The sequence below is a fragment of the Falco rusticolus genome, chromosome 19, assembly GCF_015220075.1.
Source record: "Falco rusticolus isolate bFalRus1 chromosome 19, bFalRus1.pri, whole genome shotgun sequence".
Classification (NCBI taxonomy): domain Eukaryota; kingdom Metazoa; phylum Chordata; class Aves; order Falconiformes; family Falconidae; genus Falco; species Falco rusticolus.
Genome location: NC_051205.1, coordinates 3,525,435 through 3,547,563, shown reverse-complemented (window position 1 = coordinate 3,547,563; position 22,129 = coordinate 3,525,435). Strand labels below are relative to the sequence as shown.

At 53.0% G+C, this 22,129-nt stretch overlaps 1 protein-coding gene across 14 annotated transcripts in view; it reads right to left on the bottom strand.

Moving 5' to 3' along the window:
* Window positions 1-6: 6 nt before the first annotated feature.
* The window catches only part of R3HDM2 (R3H domain containing 2), a 60,719-nt gene continuing 38,596 nt past the window's right edge, over window positions 7-22,129 (bottom strand). For 6 of the 14 annotated variants that reach the window (XM_037370901.1, XM_037370897.1, XM_037370898.1 and 3 more), the window contains 20 exons: window positions 21,857-21,983; window positions 20,675-20,753; window positions 19,854-19,913; window positions 19,042-19,182; window positions 18,524-18,632; window positions 17,251-17,346; window positions 15,697-15,728; window positions 12,951-13,183; window positions 9,786-10,003; window positions 7,618-7,707; window positions 6,742-6,984; window positions 5,994-6,120; window positions 5,329-5,564; window positions 4,752-4,906; window positions 4,322-4,422; window positions 3,411-3,580; window positions 3,085-3,229; window positions 2,897-2,997; window positions 2,320-2,404; window positions 7-701 (listed from right to left, as the gene is read on the bottom strand). In XM_037370901.1, coding sequence (XP_037226798.1) covers window positions 358-701; window positions 2,320-2,404; window positions 2,897-2,997; window positions 3,085-3,229; window positions 3,411-3,580; window positions 4,322-4,422; window positions 4,752-4,906; window positions 5,329-5,564; window positions 5,994-6,120; window positions 6,742-6,984; window positions 7,618-7,707; window positions 9,786-10,003; window positions 12,951-13,183; window positions 15,697-15,728; window positions 17,251-17,346; window positions 18,524-18,632; window positions 19,042-19,182; window positions 19,854-19,913; window positions 20,675-20,753; window positions 21,857-21,983 — 2,892 coding nt within the window. In that variant the 3' untranslated portion in view covers window positions 7-357. The remainder of the gene's footprint in view (window positions 702-2,319; window positions 2,405-2,896; window positions 2,998-3,084; window positions 3,230-3,410; window positions 3,581-4,321; window positions 4,423-4,751; window positions 4,907-5,328; window positions 5,565-5,993; window positions 6,121-6,741; window positions 6,985-7,617; window positions 7,708-9,785; window positions 10,004-12,950; window positions 13,184-15,696; window positions 15,729-17,250; window positions 17,347-18,523; window positions 18,633-19,041; window positions 19,183-19,853; window positions 19,914-20,674; window positions 20,754-21,856; window positions 21,984-22,129) is intronic. The other 8 variants (XM_037370891.1, XM_037370892.1, XM_037370895.1 and 5 more) reach the window with 8 other exon arrangements.

Here is a 22,129-nt window from a genome sequence, read left to right as displayed (position 1 = left end):
TGATGGACAAGTTTTCTTCTTTTATTTAAAAACAACCCCCCAAATAAAATAAAACAAAAAAATACCCCCCAAATAATAACCTGATTAAATAAAATGTGCAGTGAACATACCAATCAACACCTGTATGTGCGGTTCAACACAGTGCTTAACAAAACAATATACACAGGGTAAGGTGGGCGGGCATGGGCATCACTCCAAAAATAATAATAATAAAAAAAAAATCAATTTCTTGTCTCTTAATTATGTCCATATAAATATATCCAGGAGGGAAGGCGAGAGGAAGGGAGGGCAGAAAGGAAAAGAGAAGGCAGAGGGAAGTGCCCGCAGTCCAGTGTGCTCTGTGCCCATGTGTGAGCCCTACTGTGAGCTGGCACGCTCCAGCACCCGCAAGTCATAGTTCTTTTTGGCCACACGCAGCTTGAAGCGGCTGAGGGAGTTATTGAGGCGGAGGGAGGCATTCTGGGCAGCCAGCGGGCTGGGGAACACGGCCACGATGGTGTATAAGGCAGCAAGGTCACTGTGCCTGCCGTTCTCTGGAGTCCCATTGTTGTCCCCGCCGCCTCCATCTCCACGGCGCCCCTGAGTCTCTTTCAGCCACTGGATTTTGGCACCAGCCATGGCAAGCTGGGTGAAGAGCTTGTCAGCCTCTGTCCGCGTGATGCCCTCGGGCAGGTCTGTCACTTCCAGAACTCGACCCAGTACTGCAGTGGAAAGACAGCACGTGTCAGCGGCAGCAGATTCTTGGGTGGCAACGGCACAGTGAGAGCTGACGCGTGGGCTCCTCGCTAGCTCTGGGGTTGGAGCAGGTCACCTCTACTTTGCCTGTGGAAGCAGCGCTTTGCAAAGCTGTCCCCACATTATGAATCTATTTTTTTAAGCCAGTCACTTCTTCCCCCTCAAACTGCCCCTACCATTCTGCTCCCTACAGTGCCCCATCCTGGTCCTTTCTGTTGGCCACATCCCGGTCCCCACACGGCCTGCTTCAAGAGGAGACTGGTATTTCCCATTTGCCCACGGCTCCAGTGGCACAAAGCCCTCCTTGCTTCCTTTGGCCGGGCTTGGCTTTTTAGTTAGGGCTTTCCCAGGTGTTCTGCCCCATCTTCCTATCCTGATCCTTGGGTACCAGGACCAGGAACTAACCCAGCTCTCCTGCCTTCTGTCCCTGGGAGGGAGAAAGACAGGCTGTGCTCACAGAGGACTTGTGCAGATCCCGAATGTGACGCTGCCCTGTGGGCCTTGTGTGCCCAGGTTAGCGTCATGCCAACCTCTTTGCCTCTGCTCCGTGGTACCCAAACACTTCTGCTGCCTCCTGCCTCCAGCCCCGGCTTTGGGGCTTAGCAGAGGGCTGCCTGAACGGATTCTTTGCTAATATTAACGCGGCATCGTAATGAACATGCCAGCCACAAGGAGGGGGGCAGCTCTCTCGGAAGCAGCTCTTAAAGGGACCCCTGCAACCAGCTGCTGTTGTTGGTGACATGGGGGACAAGCCTCCAGAGAGCCAGTGAAGACTGCCTCGCTTCCAGGATGCCTGGCTCACGCCCAGCTAGCAAGCCCTGTATTGCTGTGGAGAGCAGCCAGACTTGTGCCTCTCTCTCCGGCCCGGATGACCAAGTAGAGACCCCCCCAGGGTGAGGAACAGGGAGTCCCTTCCCCTTTGAGAGAGAGAATCCGCTGGGGATTTCAGCCCTCGCAGCCACCCCTGGAAGATCCCAAGGCCCTTTATAAAGTTGAGGGCTCTGCAGCTCCTGGCCCCCCTGGGAAATGGAAGCATGAGAGGGAAGAGTGACTTGGGAATGCAATGGTGGGAACAAGATCTCAGGGGTCTGGACACTCCCTTTCTGCTGAGAAAGGGGAATAAAAATGCATGAGTTCTGCCAGCTCCACCTGCTCAATCATTTCAACCCTCACAGAGGCAGGAACAGGGTCCAGGTGTCCTACTGCTCATCACCGACTCTCCAAAAATTTCTCCCCACTCTTCCTCAGCAGCTTTGCTCAGAGCAGGCAGTGTTTACTGGGGTCCTGAGCAACCCCTGTCCCCCCACCTCCTGATGGGTGCAGCTCACTGGGACTGGCTCTGCTGCATGCCTCCCCCCCCCCCCCGGCCCCAGCCAGGCCTCGTGGGCTGCGGGGGGTGCTGTGTGTGTGTGGGAGGCAGTGGCAGGCAGGAACTGCTCTCCACAGCCACCCCCAGCAATGGGTTCTGTGGGATGCTGCTGTGGGCAGAGATGGCACCTGGAGTCTCTGCCAATGCCAGCTGCCCCCGGGCAGTGGGGACTAGTCAGAGGGCAAAGGGGGAACTGCTTGAGGAGGGTCACTTGCCTACATCACTTGTCCCAAGGTCAGTGGATGCAGACTTGAGGGCCTGTCTCTTGCTCCGGTTTCCATGTTTCATTCCAGTCTGCCCCTTAAAGAATAGAAATGGTTGTGTGTCACCTGAGGAGACCCTGCGGCCTCACCATGCCCACAGAGCATCCTGGGAGCAGGGGCCAAGACCAAACATGACTGGGCCATGGCTGCAAAGGGGAATGAGGACACCCGGATGAACCTTGCACACACTGGCACCTTTGAGGTGACACCATGCTTGGGTGACTTAGATGAGATCAAGGCACAACCACGGTTCCAGGACACTCAAAGGACTCGGGGCTGACACTGCTTCTGGGTAAAGCTGGGAGCAGGATGAAATCTGAGCCCAGTGCCAGGCTCCAGGGAAATCCATTTACCATGGCAGCTCTGCTGCGGGGATGGCAAGAGCGGGGGCAGGCAGCCTGCTGCCCAACCGAGGGGCATCCGCAGGGCAGTGTGTGAGACCCGCTTCTTCCAGGGGCAGGGGGGTGGGTCTTGCTCTGCTCTGAGGACAGTGAAAGGGTGGGCAGAGAGGGGTTTGGGCCCATTTTACCTGGTGTGCATTGTAGTTGGGCTGGTTGTGGAGCAGTGGTGGGGGACAGATAGACAGATTATACTGCAGCGGCTGGCCCAGCAACGAGTAGCGCCCATCACCTGTAAGAAAGAAGCAAGTGTCTGTAGGGGTCTGGAGAAATGGCCGGGAAGACCCAGCCTCGTGCTGTCCCCGCTCCCTTCCCTTACCTTGCGCTGGGCCCATGGGCCGGGGGAACTGCGTGAGGACAGGGAGAGGGCTCAGCCCCGTGCAGACACTGTTGAGGTTGGTGACGGGAGACGGCGTTGGGGACTGGGTGGGGGATGTGATGGGGCTGTTCAGCTGGGTGCTGGCCTGGGGGAGGGAGAGTGTTAGACAGCCCCAGTGCTTGTGACTGGTCCCACACCTGACTCACCACCATGGGTGACCCACCCCATCTCCCAGCCCATTCAGACAGCTCGGACGCTGGTGTCCTCTCTCTCCTGTCTGGCTGCTCCCAAAAGATGAGCTGCCACCTTCCCAGTCCTCTCAATACCTGAGCACTGGTGTCGGGGTTGTACAGGTCTCCTGGCTTCTGCCCCCGCTGGTCCAGGCTGTAGTACTTACAGTGGCTCCACTGCACCACGGAGGGGTTCTGGGGGGCCTGGGGGCCATTGGGTACATTCAGCTGCATCACAACCACGCCAGGGCCTGATGGAGACACCCCTGGGGAGAGATGACAGCAGCAATATTGGCCAGGCTGTGTGCAACTCTGCACTCTTCCCTACGACACCCCTTCTGTACTCTCTCCTCTGCCACTCCTGCCTGCCCATCTGGGCTGAAAAAAGGTCCCACCAAGACCTGGCTGGGATCCCTCTCTGATAACAATCACAGCTCGTATCAGAGAGTGATGACTTTTAATCCAGGAGAAATGCGAGCAGAGGGAACAAGCTGAAGGCAACTCGGGTGACCTCTCTGAGCATCACAGCAGAACTTTGGGCCAAGGGTCTAATCACAGAGCTGGGCGCAGAGCTCGAGTACCCTGGCTCCAGCTCTTGCACCAATTCACCAGGCCCCAGCTCACTTCCCTGCAGCTGGGACAGGATGCAGGAATCCTGACGCTCCTCTCATCCACAGGTTCCCTGGTCCCACGAGCAGCCCTGGTGACACCAAGCCGGCAGAGGGAGTCTGCAGCCCAAGGCAGCTCCCTCTCCCTGCTCCTAACCCTGCCTGCCCACCTTGGCCAGGAGATGCCAGGCACAGGCCAGCATCAGCATGGAGCGAAGTCGCTGTGCCATGTCCTGGTAATTCCCAGTAAGCTGTGGGATGGGTAAGACTAAGGAAACCCACTGCACAGGAGCTGCCAGCCTTGGCTCTGAATTGGCAGTTCTGTTCACTGCAGTCCCTACAAAACCTGATCCCATCTGTGCAGAATCAGTGCCAACCCTGAGCGGTGGCCCCTCTTACCTGAATACTGCTGCTGCATCTGTGGTGGGCTGCAGGGTGATGGGGACTGTGGCATCTGATACTGTTCAGAGCCAGGAGGCTGAAGGAACCCCACCGAAGGGCTGTGAAGCAGAGAGTGCTCTGGTGAGGTGCTGGGGATGGGGAGGAACAGCCTGCCCATCTGTGCAAGCAATCACCAGCTCCCTCAGTACTTGAGATGGCTGGAAACACAGCTGCCTCTGGAGGGGCAGAGGAAGCACTGCGTGCTGCAGGACAGCTGTGTCCAGGAAGCACTGACTACGGGAGCTAGGACTGAGCAAACTCAAGAGATGACCAGCATCTGCGGTGCTCGGCCACCTCCTCTAGCAGCAGGAATAGGATGCTATGCCCTGTCAGTAGGGCAGCAGGACTCCCTTCTCCCCAGGGCAGGCCAAAGATACAGAAGCTTTACCTGGTGCCGTTCTGCTGGGCAGTTGGGATGACGCTGTAGTAGATGGGTACACCTCCAGCCTGAAGCCCCCCCTGGACAGACTGGCTAGCTGGCACAAGCACTGGCTGCTGGAAGGGTTGCTGGACCACACTCTGGGACTCGTTGGCCACCGGAACCTGTGCAGGGAGGAAAGCAGCAGCCCTATGGAATGACAGGTAAGATACAGCAGGAGCAGGGAGAACTGGCCCCAAGGAGACACCAGCAAGGTCCGTACAAGGTAGAAGAGATGCCAGACAATTGTCTACTGCAGCCCAGAGCAACCCTGCCCAGACAAGGGCTGCCTCTCCCAGCTTCTCTGTGAACACAATAGCAAAGGGACCAGCCGCACTCAGTCCTCCTTCTCAAGACATGTCCCACACAGAATCAAACGTGGACGTGCGCTCCCCACGCTGGCAAGCATGCACTATCTTCAAAAAGTGAGCAAGTCTCCACCTCCGGCTCCATCACTCAGGCACAGGAACAGGGCACCTCCTGCGAGGTTTCTGCAGCTGAGGCCCCCTCCCCAGCAGCCCTTCTTCAGAGAACAACTGATGCCTACCTGGTACGAAGGCAGTGGAGTGTACTGGACCATCAGGCCTTGCATCTGGCTCCCCATACTGCTCCTCTGGCTGCTGAGAAGACCAGGGGGCTGCGCCTGCTGCACTCCCATCATACTCTGCATCTGGCCCCCCATGCTGTTCCTCTGGCTGTTGAGGAGCCCGGGGGGCTGTGCCTGCTGTACTCCCATTACACCTTGGTATGTTTGCTGCTGGTTGGACATCATTGGCTGTAAACCTGTCAGAACAGGGTTTAAATGGAGTGGCTTCCCAGCTGGCCACAGAAGACAGCCTGAGACTTGGCATATGAGGGCTCAAATCCTGCTTTGCCCCCATCTCTTGCTAAAGGGTGGGAAACGGGCTTCCCTCACAGCAGATGTAAAAAGATGCGAAGGAAACTCCTGGCTTTAAATCCACCTTGCAGCACCTCGGTGCATGCTACACGCTGAGAGGGAGGGAAAAGCCTAGAACAACCTTTGCAGCCAGGCCAAGTTTCAAGTTTCCTTTGCACAGTCAAGAGACACTCTACAGTCAGCAAGCCCATCAAAGAGTGGGAGACAGGGAAGAGCAGCCTGGCCCCCCACACGGTGCATGGGAGATCCTTCAGAGCCAAGGAGAGTGGCAGGAAAGGGAAACATGCCCCCTCCCCCCTTCTACACCCCCTTACCAGGCTGCTGGGACTGCTGGGGGAGCTGCTGAGTGCGCTGGGAGCTGTAGGCCACTGGGTGACTGAGAGATCGGTATTGCTGGCTGGAGTTCGGGTACTGCCCAGGAGGGTAGTAAGAAACCTGAATCTATCAGAATCAAGAAAACATGGTGATGAGAACACAGGAGGGAGTGGGACCAAGAAAGCTGGTCCCCCAGGACCAGTTTTCTCTCTCACCTGGCCTGGCTTCTGCAGAAGGAAACCAACCAGGGCTTTGGCTCTGGCCAGATGATAGCTGGTCAGGGAATCGCAGCCCCTTCCCGCTCCTCCCAGCCTCCACATCCAAGCCTTTCCCAGCACAGTAGTGCAAGAGCACAGTACGCATTATTCTCATCACAGCTCAGGGGAACAATCCTAGAGGTCATAATGCCCTGCAGGACCCCAAAGAGAGCTTAGAGGTGTCAGCCCTGAATCTGGTCACTGTCCCTCCCCCAACACTATGAGTCAGGAACGGCCAGAGGGGTCCCCGGGTAAGCGCCTTGTGAGCTCAGAGGGACAAAGGGACAGAGATCATCCTGTGCCTACCTAGCAAGGGCCTGTGCCCAGCCAGAGCTTGGACCCCTGTGTATTGATTCATCACAAATGAGCAGCAGAAAAAGAGAGGGGACCCACTCCCAAGGAACTGCTCTCTGGACTGCTCCCCAGCAGCCCCTGGCCAACGGCTTTGTGCTGAGGCGCACATCCCCTCCAGGCTTGCGCATGTCCTTACTTGCTGGGGAGGCTGAATGTAGCCCTGGGGCTGCAGCACCTGCTGTGTGGGGGCTGTGTGCCCTGAGGCGGAGTAGTTGGAGGTGGGGATGGGCTGCCCAGGGGTTGCCATGATGAATCCCGTCTGCTGAGGATGCTGGGAGATGAGGGATGACTGGAACATAGCAGAGGAAGGATCCGGTGCTTCCGTAGAGCCCTGCCGGCTGAGGCTGATCTGCCCAAAGGGGCTACTGAGTTCCTCGGCCTGCATCGGGGATAAGTGGGAAGGATGGAGGAGGACAGCATGTAGGACATAGCTCTGCTGAGTAGACTGCAGACCCCTTCTCCCTACTCTGTGGAGGAGCTCGCCCAAGAAGGGTCCCCAGAAAAAAGCCACAGACGAAGAGCGTTCTGCAGGACAGGGGCAGGGGCATGCGAGCTGCTGGGGGGGGCTGAATGCTCAGCAGACTCTCGTGACACGTGGGGCCCCACACAGGCAGAGGCAGCCCCAGCCCAGAGGCCACGTCCCATGGGGCGCGCCGTTCCCAAAAGACCCGGCAGAGACAACACAGGGGCTGACTGAGACCACAGGGCAGCTGTGGCCCCTGGACCCCAGTGCTGGGCACAAGCGTTGCTTTCTAGGGGAGCTCTGGGCTCGCCGCTTGCTTTCCCAGGCTCTACCCAAGACCAGTCACTCCAGCAGTGCCCAGCCCTGGCGGGTCCCACAGCCTCAGGCATCCCACTGCCTTGACCCCACTGCAGCACAGAGCCTCCATGAATCCCCAACCCACTGGGGTGCAGTGTCTGCGACATACCTGATTAGCAAAAGCTCATACAACACAAAACACAGCACATGAGTACAACAGAGACAGTGCAGAAGAGGAAATGGGGTTTATACCAAGTTGTACTGCTGGGGTGGAGAGACTGGCAAGAGGACTTGGGGGCAGGAGCTTGGAGAATACTGAGCAGGCTGCAGCGCTGGGACCGGCTAAGACCAGCAGAGAAGGGAGTGGAGAGAGATTTGGGTGGGAAAAGGGCAGGGGGAGGGGGAAGGAAGATAGGAGGAAGGAGAGAAAGAAGGAACAACAAGGTTAGTCAACTGAGCCAACTGCAAACACACAGAGGGGGGCATTGCAGAGGGTTGGAAAGCACGGAGACCAGAAGGGGGGAGCATTCATCTCTCTGTGAAGACATACAGCCCGGCCAGTTGCTTTGTGGAAGCTGGGAAGGCCGACCATGTCCCCAAAGCAGCTCTTGCCTGGCACGAACAGTGACACAAGTTCACAAAGGCCAGCTACGGCCAACAGCAGCAGGAGAGCCACTTGCCCCCCAGCACAACCTTCGAGTCTCTCCCACTCCACTGCCCGCTCGTGTCTAGCACCGACTCCCAGCTCTCTCCGCAGTCCTTCTTGGCCTTCCCCACAGATCATGTCCTTTTCTTCACTCTTGCCTTCTGTAGGGGCCCCTCTCACTTTGTCACTGGGAGGACCTGCCGACTCCTAACTCAAGCACCATGTACTGTGCTTTGGGCACCAAACCTGTAACGGTCAGCACCGGACTGGTTTTTTTGATCATTTGATTTGACCTTTGGTGAAACAGAAGGTGCACTCACAGGGGGGACAGTGCATTTTCAGACCTTTCACCAATAGTCAGGACACGTGAAAAAAGTTTTTCCAGGACCTAAACCATTAGAACAGACAAAGAGTATAAGATGGAAAATAAAACCCCAGCAAGACACAGTGGTCCCACACAAGCTCCAGAAGCCTGCTGTGCGTTCAAACCTCCCGCCCAGGGCACTGCGTTCTGTCCCCACACTTGCTACCAGCTCGGACAGATGCTCCTGCTAGCCTTAGTGCTGGACCCCGGCTACCTTAGGGAGACACCTCGTCTGTAGAACTGTTTCCCTTGAGTCTCAGGATCTTCTGCAAATGGATCTACAGAAGCCAGTCCAGGGCCCAAGAACTTACAAACTCCCCCCCCCATTCTTCATACAGACGGCAACACACAGCAAGGAGCTGTTCCGTATTATCTGCAGTAAAAGCTGTTTGAGAAGGCTTGTTTCCTCCTCCCATCCCAGCTCACTGAAAACATTTAGAATCATAGAACAGTCCAGGTTGGAAGGGACCTCACAAGATCACCTGGTCCAATCTTTCATGGGAAAGGCAGCCTAGATAAGGTTATCTAGCACCCTCGCTGTCTAGTTGCACCTTGAAAACCTCTAGCATAACCTGCAGTTCTTTGCTGTAGGAGACATCCTAAGTAGGAGATGATGGACCAGAAAGGATCCCTACAAAACTCATAGGCAGGTGGAGGTCCAGCACTGACATGTTGCTCTGAACAGGACAGGATGGGAGGCTTCTGCAGACACTTCCCATGCACACCACCCAGCTCTGCACCTGCTGAATGTGAGGCAGATATGCTCTCCAAATGCACTCACCAGGGCTGGCTCGCACCCCTTCCCCAGTCCTGCGGTGATACAGGGGCAGCTCTTGGGCTGTGACAGCCTCAGGAGCACAAAAATGTACGTAGGAAGGAGAGCCACGAGTGCTTTTCGGAGGGCTCTGTCCTCAGAAACAGCCCTGCAGGCTGTGGACTGGCCCGAGGAAGGTCTGGAGAATACACCCAGGCACAGCTCCAGGTCTGCCTCTCTCCAGGACATCAGGTGGCCAGCCACAGCATTTCAGCACTGGGGAGCTCAAACTCAACTACTGGTTGTGACTGTCCCTCACCAGGAGGGCAACTGGTTCCAGAACATAACCCTGCCACTCAGCAAAGGGCTACAGAGCCCTGGCCAGGAGGGCTGCTGGCCCGAGTGGATACAGCAGAGGCTGACAAGTTGAGATGTCACAGAGCATCATGATTAGGCACAGCAAGGCTCCAACCTCCTCCTGCTCTCAATAGCATGGAGCGACTATCAATCCATGACAGGCAGCAAGTGCGAGGACACCCAAAGCCCACTGGGCAAGTGTGAGTCCAGGGCACCCTGGGTGTATGCTGGCTCTGCTTCTACCTCCCACCGCATGCCCAAGGAACGTACCGAGCCCTGGATAGCGTGCAGCAACTCACCTGGGATATCATGTGGTTACTCATGGCTGGCTGCTGCTGGGCTGCAGGTGGAAGTCCTTGGGGCTGTGGTGGTGGCTGTTGGGGTGGCTGTGGTTGAGGCTGCTGGGCTGTGCAGGGTAAGAGGCCACGGCTGGGCTGTGAAGAAGGGGACTGGCTGCATGCTTCAGGGGCACCTAGTACCAAACCTTGAACAGAGAAAGGCACGGCAGGGTTGGTACCTGGGAGAGAAAAACACCGATTCATAGATGGGGAGGGCGGGGGGTAGATCCTGTCACTATCTCCTGTACTGCAGCCAGACTGCGTTCTCTGCTGTCCACACGGGAAGCTTCCACAGGGGACAGGGCGAGCAGGCTGCAGGCTAAGCCACTAGTTTGTCTCTGCTTCACAGCAAACCAAGGTGTTGACACCCTCAGGACTCCAGGTGATTGCACCTCTCTCCTCTCTGTGTCCAAGTACACACACCGATCCCCCACAGCTGCTCACAGCATCTTCTCCTCCTGACCCACACACACCCTGCCCCACACAGGGAAGACCAGGGTACAATTCCTGTCCCAGACTACGGCCATGAAGTGCACAGCTGTTATTCCCAAGAGCATGCTCTCTTCCCTGACCCCAGCCTAGCACTCTCACTCCAAGCGGACAGCCTACACGGCGGTCCCCACGTACAGCTCTCAGATCGCTGCTCTTCTTGTAAACCTTCAATGCTACTCAGAACTGCAGGACAGTAAAGGGCCAGTGCCAGGCTCATATGATGAGCATGGCCGGCCTCTGCCTATGGGACAGGGCACGCTTGGTGCAGGTGCTGGCAGGACGGGCACAGGGGAGTAAAACTTATCTGTGTTGCAGTTGATTCTTTGGAGGGATGATCCCTCCGTCTTGTCGGGAAAGCACCAGACACAAAGTCAGGGCCTTCTATAAATGCCATGGGCCTTCTGCTGGGAAAAGGAATCTGGCCATCAACAGCAGCACCTGCATGGTGGAGGGCTCTCCACCCCAGCATGAGGCAGAGACTACAGAAAGAGGAAGCTGCCAGATACACTCATGTCAGCTCAGTACCATAAACCAGTCTGCAGAAAGAAGCTGGAGAGCTGTTCCCAGTCACTGCTCAGTTCTGCAGCTAGGCATGGCCCCTGCTCGGACACCGATACACCACCGTGATTGCTTTGAGTGCTTGTCCAGAATGGAGAAGGGAGTGAGGGAATCCCTTTTCATGGCTACATAGACCCAGCACACACACATCTTTTGAGCAAAGGGCTATTGGGTGGCAGGTTGAAAGGAATTCCTTCCCATGGTAGGAAAAACCATTAGGAAGGAGTACAATGTATGCTGCAGGACACCCAGCTGGGAAGGGCTCTCCTCAGTATTTCTGTCTTGCTTCCAGTTGTGAAACTATTTCTTGATGCCCAGTAGCTGCTATTTAACTAATTCTGACTCTGATCTACTGTATTTCAACAGCTAATCTTCAGGCATTCTGCTAAGACATGGTGCAAAGAAGGAAATATTTTGCTGACAGCTGCCCAGGGGGTGAATGCCGAGATGGGAAAAGAGCCCCAGAGTCCTAAGCACTTCCTCCCCCACAGAATAAATATGAGGATATGGAGGGTGGTGTTTTGGGTGTCCCCCCCCCCCCGCCCCCCCAAAGTGAAAATTCCTTTGCTCATCCCACCCCCCACTGACATTTCTAATCGTTTGCCATTATATAAAGCCTGGAGAGCAATAGGTTTCTGTTCCCAAGGGAGACCTGGAGGAAAAATACAGAAAGAGGGAAAAAAAAAAAAAAAAAAAAAAAAAAAAAAAAGCAGCAGATCTTCTCTTGCTCTGCTTTGCACATGGCTGGGACAGATCTTCAAATAAGTGCTCCCATCAGCTGATGAATCAGTCCCGGAGGTGGTTGCAATAATCAGAGTAAGTGTAGCCCTGAGCACAATGGAAATAGGGTCCCAAGAGATGATGTAGGCACCTTCAAACTGCAAGATGAATGTGTGGTTTTCAAAGTTAGCCTGGGTGCTAGAACAGCAGCCTGGCTGCCTTTTTAGGGCCATCCCTTTTATTTGAAAGGATTCTTGTGCAGCAGTCTAATCACCCACAAGCACTAACCTGCCTCCCCCCCCCCTGCCCCCGCAGTGAAACGACAGCTCTCAAGCATTTGGGGACCTGCTGCCTTCCAGCGAGAACGGAGGAAGCAAGACAGGGAGACAACACTGGATTTTGCTCATTTGATACCGCACAGCAATTGCAACCAGCTACCATATGGCTCCTCAGTTATCACCGGACCATTAAAATGAGAGCAAAGACCTGTGCTGCCTCTTTCACAAATGCCTTTCACAAGCAGTCGGTTGAAAACAAAGGACTCTGCTCCCCACTGGTAGGAGGGCCGGTGCCCTGCCAAGTGCAGCACACATCCCCTCGGGAAGCTGTTGTCAGTAACAGATTACCAGTGATGCCCCACAAGAACACTCTCCATGCCTGGGCTACCCTTTGTATAGCCTCGATGGAAAAGGAAGAACTCGCCTCAAGCGGGCAAAGAGACTTGTGATCCTTATTCCCTTTGGTGCTCCGGAAACCTTGAGCTGTATTCAACAGCTCTTGAGGAGCTGCAGGCCCTGCTCCCTGTTATGTTTGCTCTCAGGAGTATAGTGAATCATTTTGAGAGAACATCGTAGGCAGATACCAATTAATGTGGTCTTTGTCTGAGGAGGTAGACTGTGTCTGATGAGACAGACTAATTGGTGACACCCTTCCCTGGACCTCCTTTATCGGAAAGCAAGGAAAAGTGCCAAATGGTTCACCCTGACTAAGTCTCCTTAGGCTGTGAGTGATTCTGGGGAGCAGAAAGGAACAGCAACATAACCTGGAGTACAGCAGGGGAAAGAAAACAACAGAAAACTGGTAGCTTGAATTCCAGGGTATGGGACTAAACTACATCCTTTAACTTGGGTGACTACTAAAGGGAAGGAAAACATGACAGTGACTATTGAAAAAGCAGACGATGAACCAACTGGCGTATCCCTGCCGAGGTACCAAACACATTCAGATGATGCCAACCGTGTCCCATGTTAACCAGAATCACTGACCAGAGCACCATGAGCCCCAGTTCCCCAGCGCGAAGGCTACAGCTGCTAGGTGTCCTTTGGCAGAAGGTGTGCAGGGGAAACAGTACAGTACCTGCGCGGGACGGTCTGCTGGCAGTGCTGCCTTTGCTACTCCCGATGCTGTCCCCCCGTGTCAGGATGGAGATGCCACTGAAGCTGCTGGCTTTGGTAACAGGTGGTCGCAGGTTGCGGATGGAGCCATCTGAATCTGTGCTGCTCCACGGCCGAGGCTCCAGCGACTTTATCTCGCTCTCTGTGCTGCTCTGGCGGCTGCCTGAGGCCCGGTTCAAACTGTCCCGGTTGCCCCTGCAGAGACCAGAGGAGTTAGAGCCACCTCCAGTGGGAAGGGGCAGCGGCAGGACCTGCCTCGCCGGGGAGGCAAGCCCAGCACGTCAGCACTCAGCACCCTCCCTGGGCCACAGCTTCCCTGGGCATGCACCGTGGAGGCTCAGACACTGCTGATCTTCCTTGGCATGCGCTGAGCGCTGGCTCCTGGCCCTTTTCCCTAGCCAGATCCCAGTCTGCAAGAGATGCCAGCAGGGTCAGAGCATGACCCCTTGCTAAAACCCTTGCCTCACAACAGGAAGCTTTTAACAGAGGCCTTGAGACAAGGCTGACAGATCTTGCGAGACCACTCCATACCAGCCCTGGTAAGGCTTTCTGCCCAGCTGGAACAGCTACATGCTGGGATATTGCTGCGCTCAGAGCTGTGCTCCCACTGACCACCCTCCCTCCGCCTCAGGCCAGGTCTGGCCACAGCAGGACTTTACTGAGTATCAGTAAAACGTCCTGAGCAGTGAGCCTGGTTTATCAGGCCAGCTAAGGACCGTAAGTGCAGTAACGGGTTCCTGGGCCTTCACTGGGGAGGAATGGTGAGGAAGGCAATACTGGAAGGGATGGATGCTCATGTAGCGCCACAGGCTGAGCCTGGCAGCACCTCCACACAGTTGTGGAGGGGAAAAGACAGGCTTGGAAGGAACTTCTGAGGTGATAACCTGGGCTGCTGGAAGCATGCGAGAGCCGAAGAAAATACATCTCTTGGAAAACCGGTACGATGGTTATATCCCTAAAGAGGTGAAGGAATTGGACTGTGCAGCCTCAAATGCCAAATTACAGTTGCCCTAACAAGCACCACTGTCAAGCTCTTGGGCTCCCTCCAACCTAAACTCTGAAGGCTGCTCCTGGGGATGTTCAGAGAGGAAGGGGCAGTGTTTGTGTGGAGAAGGGGCACGTCACGGCTTCTGTTCTGACTCAGCTGCAAACCTGGGTTCCCTGAGAACTCAGACCCCCCTATCAAGCTGACTACTGCTAACCCAGCAGCATAATGGCGCTGCTTTTCCTGCAAATGCTCTCCAAACTCTAGGCATGCTACCACACCCTGGCTCTCAGAGAGCACTGCCCTAGCAACTTCAGCCATGCCCTTCTCTCCATCAGCCTTACTACGGACTGTTTCCAAGTGCCTCCACCAGTAGAGAGCTCTCTGCAATCAGATCTGTGCTTCAGCAGCATTAATACAGGACTTCCAAGCGAGTGAAACAGGCAGCCGTACAGCTCTGAACGTCAGGCCTTTGAGGGCACCAAGTCTCTGGAGTTCACACAGACATCACCTCCAGCACCACCGAGGGAACCCCAGCCTCCTCTTGTCTATGGAGATAGAGCTTGTCTATCTCCATTCAGAGCTCAAAGTGGTCCCGAAGCCCACATATCCTCCTTCCCCCCACTACAGGAACCACAAAACAAAGACAGCAGGTTAACCAAGCTCTTTAGGGACTGGGCACAACAGTCAGAGAAGCTCCTAGTGCAGCCCTGGCTGCAACTCAGCTCCTGAAGCTGCAATCGCATCAGCAATGGTTTTTTGGCCACTTGCTGGGTGAGTTTTACTACAGCCCCATGGCTGATCTGAAAATAATAACCCCTGCCTTGAACACCACTGCCACATGCAGATGCCAGGACACAGTCCCCGTAACTGCACTAAGGACACGCAATTTTCCATGACTGTGTCCCTCCAAGGACAGCCTGAGCCACGTGATGGACTGAGGAGAGGGGCAAAGCTGTTCCTACACTTGCTTAGATCCTGCTGTCCTGTTCATACACATCTGGAGATGCTTCATCTCTAGAGCTTTGGCTATCAAACAAGACGGCAGTGGGCATTCTTTATTCTCAAACCTTCAGCCCCCTCCTGCAGCAGGGGTATGCGCGAAGCAACTTGTCAGGCTAACTCCATCCTTCCAGCCCTTTAATCCACAGGAAAACTACTTAATAAGAAAATGCTGCTCAAACATGTTCCCAGTGCCCTCTGCAGCATACTCTAGTTGAAATGGAAGCCCGAGATGCTTCATTGCCACCATTAAGTAATCCAGCCTTTATAATCAGGGATTAGGGACAACCCCACCTTATCTGGATGCTGATCCTGTCACTGTAAGAGCAGGGCCTTTCCTACCCTTGGGAAACAAGAGACTGGCTTGAAAACTTCTGGAAACCTCTGGCTTCCCCACTCCTCCCTGCCATTCCCACCTTCCGCCCCTCCATTTCAGTTGATGAATCAGCAAAAAAGGACTCAGAAATTGATGTTGCAAAAAATACAACTGGAGTAACTTCACAAGCAGCCATGCATGGGGCAAACTTACTCAGCAGGACAATGTACAATGTAAGTCACACAGAGATACCTAAAAATCTGTCTCCGTTTGTGAGAACTAGAAGAAAAGCCTTCTTTGGAGATTCTGTCGGTTAACATCAGAAAAAAAGCATCATTATAGAGTCATGCAGTCCTCTGTAGAGAAAGCCAGAGATACAAACAGTGTGTGCTCGACAGTACTAACCTGCTGTCAGTGAGATATCCATTCTGGCCAGTCTGGAAGCACGGAAAGGACATGAAGATGGGAAGGAAAGAAAAGGGAGACTTAGTAACTTCGAAAGCAACAAACGCAGGCAATTTCAAAGCAAAGAGGAGAAAAGCACTAACAGTATGGGACTCAGACACAGTCTGTGTTGCGCATCAGTTACATGGTCACTCAGGAGTCTTGCTGAGCCTTCTGCACAGCAGTCCCATTTGGTTCTCCATCCAGGCCCATTAGGAACTGCTCCTGACACCTGCAAACCTGCTCTTTTTCAAGAGTTTGCAAATCTGAGTCCTCAGCTCCCTGCTTCATTGCTCTAAGGCAGGCTTGACAGTAGCTTTGTCAATGGAACCATCAAGGCCAGACATACAAGGGTCCTTGTTTGCTAAATGCAGGCACAATTATCAGAGCCATGAAAAAATAGGCAGGGGGCTCAAAGCCAGCCCAGCCCACCCTGTGACAGTCACCCCTGCCTCTGGAAGTCAGACGCACAGCGCTGGCTCAGCCCATGAACACAGAGCAAGGGTAAGTACGAGCCCACTCAGCGTTGCGCTAACATGGGGCAGCACCTGCTCTAGTCCGGGTCTACAGGCAGAACTGCTTACTAACGTGTCTGGATGGCCTTGGGCCTGTGCATGTAAGACAAGTCCATGATCACAACTGGCTGGAGAGTCATCAGCTGAAGCTTGGTGACTTGACTAGGGACTCAGGTCAGTGGCTGCCTTAACGTCCTCCTTGGGCAGGCACATGGCAATTCCCATTAGGACAAATGAAAGGTGTCGTCCCCAAGACGCTCAAAAGCAGCAGGCAAGGAGCTGGACTTTGAACATGATCCACGGCAGATGGGCACTTGGAATTGTCCCTGATTCCATCATTTGCCACCTGGCATAGCATGGAGAGCTGCCTCCAGCTGGCAGACAGTACTCAACACAGCAGAGCACAGCAGCCTCTCTGAGCCAGACGTGAGCAAGGAACACAGCTCCGGCTTAGAGGAGTTCCACGTAGGGAGCAGAGATCTCAAGGAAGCAATAACCAAGCTGGACACTTTGTAAGAAAGACAAACGTACTGCCCAGATTCATCTTGTAAAGGCACAGAGCCCTGCCTGATACTCCAAGGCCAGCACTGCTTGGTCAGGAGGTTGAAGCTGCAGCACTGGAGAGAAGCTGGGGGAGACAGCTGCTGCTCCTTTCGGGTTCATCGACCGATTTGCTATTCATCCCAGAAATGCCACTGCACAAGCTTATAATCTTGCTGGGCAGCAAGGAGCAAAACTGCCTCCTGTCAGTCCCCACGTCTATTGCCCCCCTGAAACAAGCAATTTAGGGAAGGAGCAGACTGGTGAGTGGAGGTGTGGTCTCTCTATCTCAGTGTCTTAGACATCTTTGTTAGGAGCTGGAATTCAGTGGTAGATACCAAGAATACTGGGAAATTTGCAGAAAAGGCAATGACGAGATCTGACCTCTGAGTATACTCAAGGACACCTTCTGCCACAAAGTTCCAGGAGGGTACCTGGCAAGTGAGTCATCCAAGCTTACCTCTCGTGCAAATATCCGCTCCCTGACCCGCTGATACTCTTCCTCTCGCTCTTCTATAGATTTGCTCCTTCTCCCATCCTGCAAGGGGAGTCTCATCTGAAGGGACAAACACATCTCAGCGGGTCAGCAGTTGCCAATGGGAGCAGGGGGCGCAGTCAGCTGCTGATATTTTTACGTAGCAGTGTAAGTGGATGTGGATTACGGAGTGTGTGCATGATGCCTGGATGCAATGACACAGCCTCTGCCTTTGAACCTACCTTCGGGACACCTATGTCTAGGGATGAACATCCTGGAGGTCTTAGTGCACTCCACCTCCTGAATCAAGCACAACCACTCTGCCTGAACTCTGTCTGATTCGGAAAGGAATATCACCATGTGCTTCTGAAAGACAATCTGTTCCCAGGGGTCAAAAGCTAAAGGCCACTCTTTGGAGCACATGCCAACACAGCAAACTCCTGCTCAGTCATGGATTCTGTGCTTCATGGGTAGCTGCATCACCTGCAGAGTGCCACCACGGGGAAACCAGAAACTGATACTGATTGCAACGACCAGCTCCCCATCCTGACGACTTAAGTTGAGAAACATGACCCAAAGCAAGGGATAGTGGTATGCTGGGGTGATGTAAAGATGGGAGCTACAAGAGCAAAGAGCATGAGATCCCTGGTGAAGAGGTCTCCTGTCTCTTGCCCCATTTTTGATGTTCAAGATTCTGTCTGACACAGGCTGGGAAAACAGCCCCAGATGAACAAGCTAGCTCTGTGTTACGGGTGTGGTGCCACCTGTGACAGCCCAAAGGCAGCCAGAGATTCAGGAGGGATTTTAGCTCCGATGACTGGCAATGCTGCTGAGCTCAAAGCGTTTCATTTTGCCGATGGTTTCCTTCCAGCAGCACTGCGAGGTCCTGATGACTTCACAGCTTGACTCGCTGCAAGCCCCGGGGAGGGGTGGGAGAGATGCTTGGCAACACTCAGCTCTGGGGCATTTCCAAGGAAACCTTAGCAAAAGGCTTCACCTTAAAGCCTGGCCCAGCCACCAGTCGATATTCAGGGTACAGAAAAGTACCCCCCATAGAATCCACACAAATTCTTCATGTATTTCCACAGTATTCTGTGAAGTTTTCATGATATATCTAGATGCTGCTGCTTGGGTGGGGTGGAAGCTTCTATTAAAGGTTACTGCAGGAAACCCAAGAGAAATTTAGAGTTGTTCTCATCTTAGAAAAGTCACACTTGACTTTCACAAAGTATGCATATAGCCCACTGCCAGCCCTTACCTGATTATCATCTCGGTCCATGCTGGTATCATCTCGTTTTAGAATAAATCTCTGCGGGAACTCTGCATTCTTCTCATCTTTGATGTGCTCAGAGAACCTCTGCTCAGGGCTGCAGGAAGAACCAGACCTTGTTAGAAGGGCAAAAATAGGCCTAGAACTGTCTTTCTAAAATCTCTGCTGTTGCTTTGCAGGGAGTGAGAGGGTGTGCAAAGATGTTTGTTCTGTTCAATCTCTCCTCTGTCTGATGGCAACAAGAGCTCCTGCCCCTTCTCTGAGAACTAAAGAGAGCTAGGAAGGGTTGCAAATACATATGCTTAGGACTGGAAGTAAAGGATTCTTCTCTTCTAGAGAGGGGACCTGCCCTTCTCATGCAGGCAAAAAACCGTGGTGTGGAATCCACCCTGCTCTGGACCATGCCAGCGCTCTGTGTCTGTGGGTGTCTGGGAGTCACGTAGCACCATGCAGGAATGGGAAGGGGATGCCAGCCCAGTTGTTCTCCCTCCCTCCCTCCCCCTTACATTCGTGTGTTACTGGTCTTGTTGATAATGACCGCCTTCCCGGTTTGGTCAACGTTATGGTCCATGCCAAAGTAGGCAGCTACCCGGTGCAGCAGCATCCTATGGTATGAGGTCATCTGAGGGAACTTCTTAAACTGATTGCTGAGGAGGGAGAAAGCATTAGAATTGGGAAGACCTTGAAACAGACAATGATAATCTGACACCAAAAGAGAGAACAGGGTCAGAGATGCCTTAACTAGATCAGACCATGCCACCAATCCCGAGCAGTCAGTCCTGACTCAAGTGCTGCTTCTCACACCGAGTGTGATCATGGGCTTACACTGCTCTGCTAGACAGAGCTGGGCTGATTCAAGGGCTCAAGCTGAACAGGCCCTTCCTGAAACAAGACCAGCTTGTGCAGAAATCCGTGTTTGTTTTAAAGCAGGAACAGGAGCCCAGGAGCCAGAATTAGTACTTGCACTGCGACTTCCCTGATCCTATTAGGTAAAGCAGTTTGTAAGCTCTGCCTAGTCTATCTCACATTCTGGGATGTGAATCCTGCTCCTGGTTTCTCCACCCCAGTTTATGCTAGGAAGAGCAGCACAATGGCACTGATCGCCTTCACAGGAGGATTATGGTGTTAAAGCAATTGATACTCGACCAATATGACAGTCAGGAACCTTCTGTAGGGACAAAAGCGGGTGGAGGATGAAGTTGAGAATGGGCTTCCTAACCAGTGTGTCCAAAAAGACTCCCTTCTCCCTTGGGTACCCAAGCTCCTAGATGTACGTTACAAACCTCTTTTGCTTGACACAAACTTGATGATCACTTACTTGTTATCAGTAATAAATTCCAGAATCTCCTGTTCTAACTTTAGTAGCATCATTCTGTCCCTGTCAAGGAAGGAAAAAAGAAAAGGCCACTTTCAGAGACAGTGAAACACAGCTTTCTCTGCTCGGTACCACCCTCCCTGCAACAGAGAAAAGTCACAAAAACCTGGAGCAAGCAACATTATTAACCAGGCTTCAAACATCCTCCACAGGAATGAACTGAAAAACTCCACATTTTTTCATATATAGTAAATTAATTGCCAGGTTTTTTTCAGTTTAAAGTTGTTGTTTTGCTAACAGTGCTTGGTTTTTGGTAATATTGAATCTCTGCTCTGCTGGAAGCTTCACTGGTAGAGACTCCAGCTTTGCTATTCCTATCCCAGGGTTTGGCTTGATTACATTTGTTACTGACACAGCAGCAGTTCCTTTAGAGGCTGGTATTTGACAATCATTTATAGAAAGGGTTTTAAAGCAATCAAGATTCCTTCCTGCTTGCATTCAAACAAATTATTTTCCCTCTTTTTCTCTCTCTGTAACACACAATTACATGTTTTGATTGACTGCAGTATATAAAATTACAGTTGTGCTTTTTGTTTCGACACTGCCCCAGCCCTAGTAGCACACTCAATTTCAAAAAGTAAAACACACTTTCAGGTACTTTCTCTCGTTGCTGTAGTCCCCCCTCCTCCCAAGGCACATGAACACATACGTACACACATGCACACAAACACCACAAGTTTAAGAGTCAATCAAAGCAGCATCAGTCGCCAGGTACTCCCTCCCTTAACTCCATCAGCAAGTAGTTTTACTGCCTAGGGACCTACCGTGGGTTTTTTTTCAGTGTATTTACTAAAAATTCATGCAAATCTATTCCAGTGGAGTCTGTATATTCCTGGCTGGAATCTGAAACAACAACAGCAGCAGAGCAAATTAACAAAACACTGCAACAGAGCAGACTGAAGGGGTGTGTCTTGCTACATGCATGAGGATGACATCCCCACACTGCTGCCAGAGGAAACCCAGTTTCATTCTCAGCATCGACTCTTCACGACAGGAAGAGAGGAAGAAAAGCCCACCTTGTCACAGAACTGCACAGCCTGCCACCCGTACGACCTGGGCTCTGAATGCAACCTCTAGGTCAAGTTTCTCAATCTGTAAAATAGGGACTGTATCCCCCGTATACCCTTTTCCCTGTGGGCAGCAGGAGGGTCAGTACGCTACACACATGGCACTAGGAGCACAAGGGCCCGTCAGGAGGATGCCAGAGAGGGAGACCTGATCAGTTCATGGAAGGAAACCTTGCCCCTAGAACCAACCACTCGGAGCACACTCTGGATATTCCACGCTGGTACAGGAGGCCCCTGCTAGTGTAGTATACCGTACTTTTGTACAAGCAACTTCTGCACCTTTGATCCTGCAAGCTATTTAACTGGAGAGCCCCACTGGCCCCGTTCCTCCCCTCTCCCCACATCCTTTTTAATTTAAAAGTCATCACAGAAAAACCAGTAACTGAATCTGCACTGCTGCAGAGTTCCTGTCTGTACAAGGATTCAGATGCAATTGGCTCAGCAGATTAAATGTGTACCTTTTAGCTGCTTCTATGCCCCAAAATCATAAACGTAGGATCATACAACAGCAACTCAACTCATCTCCTTGCAACCTCACATCTTGCCACCTATGGCAGGTTTTTTAAAATCAAATCTAAACTGAAAGTTAAAGTCTATACAGTGGGTCTTCTTGGGTTTGCACTTGGACATTTTAAAAGCCACCAGATCACTATAAACCATGCAGGAAGCCTGCAAGTCTACTGGGGTACATGCCAATCTAGAGGCCATCCCCACCCCCCATCCCCCCCATGCTCTGCTCCAGAAAAGATGATATAAAACCGACACATTCCTGAGCAGTCACCAGCAGAGATAACCCCTCTGCTTCCAACTGTACCACTGGCCAGCAGAACCCTCAAAGGCAGCAAGACAGGACCTGCCCTGTTCAAATGAGCACCTGACCTCGAGACAGCATTTTCCTTGGTGCCTTTTCTTTATTCTTGTCTTTTTCTTCTTTCTCAGCCCCATCTTTCGTGGACTTTTCCTCTTCCTTGTCAGAGGGGCAGCTAATGTGCAACTGAATGATGTCCTGGAACAAAACAAACGAGGCTGGTCTGAGTCACTTGGACACTCTCTGGAATTGCTGCCGTGGCTGGAGATGTTGGCAGCCAAGAGAGGCACCGTGGAAAGGCAGGGGATTCAGGTCACAGGTCTCAGAGACATTTCATACGAGAC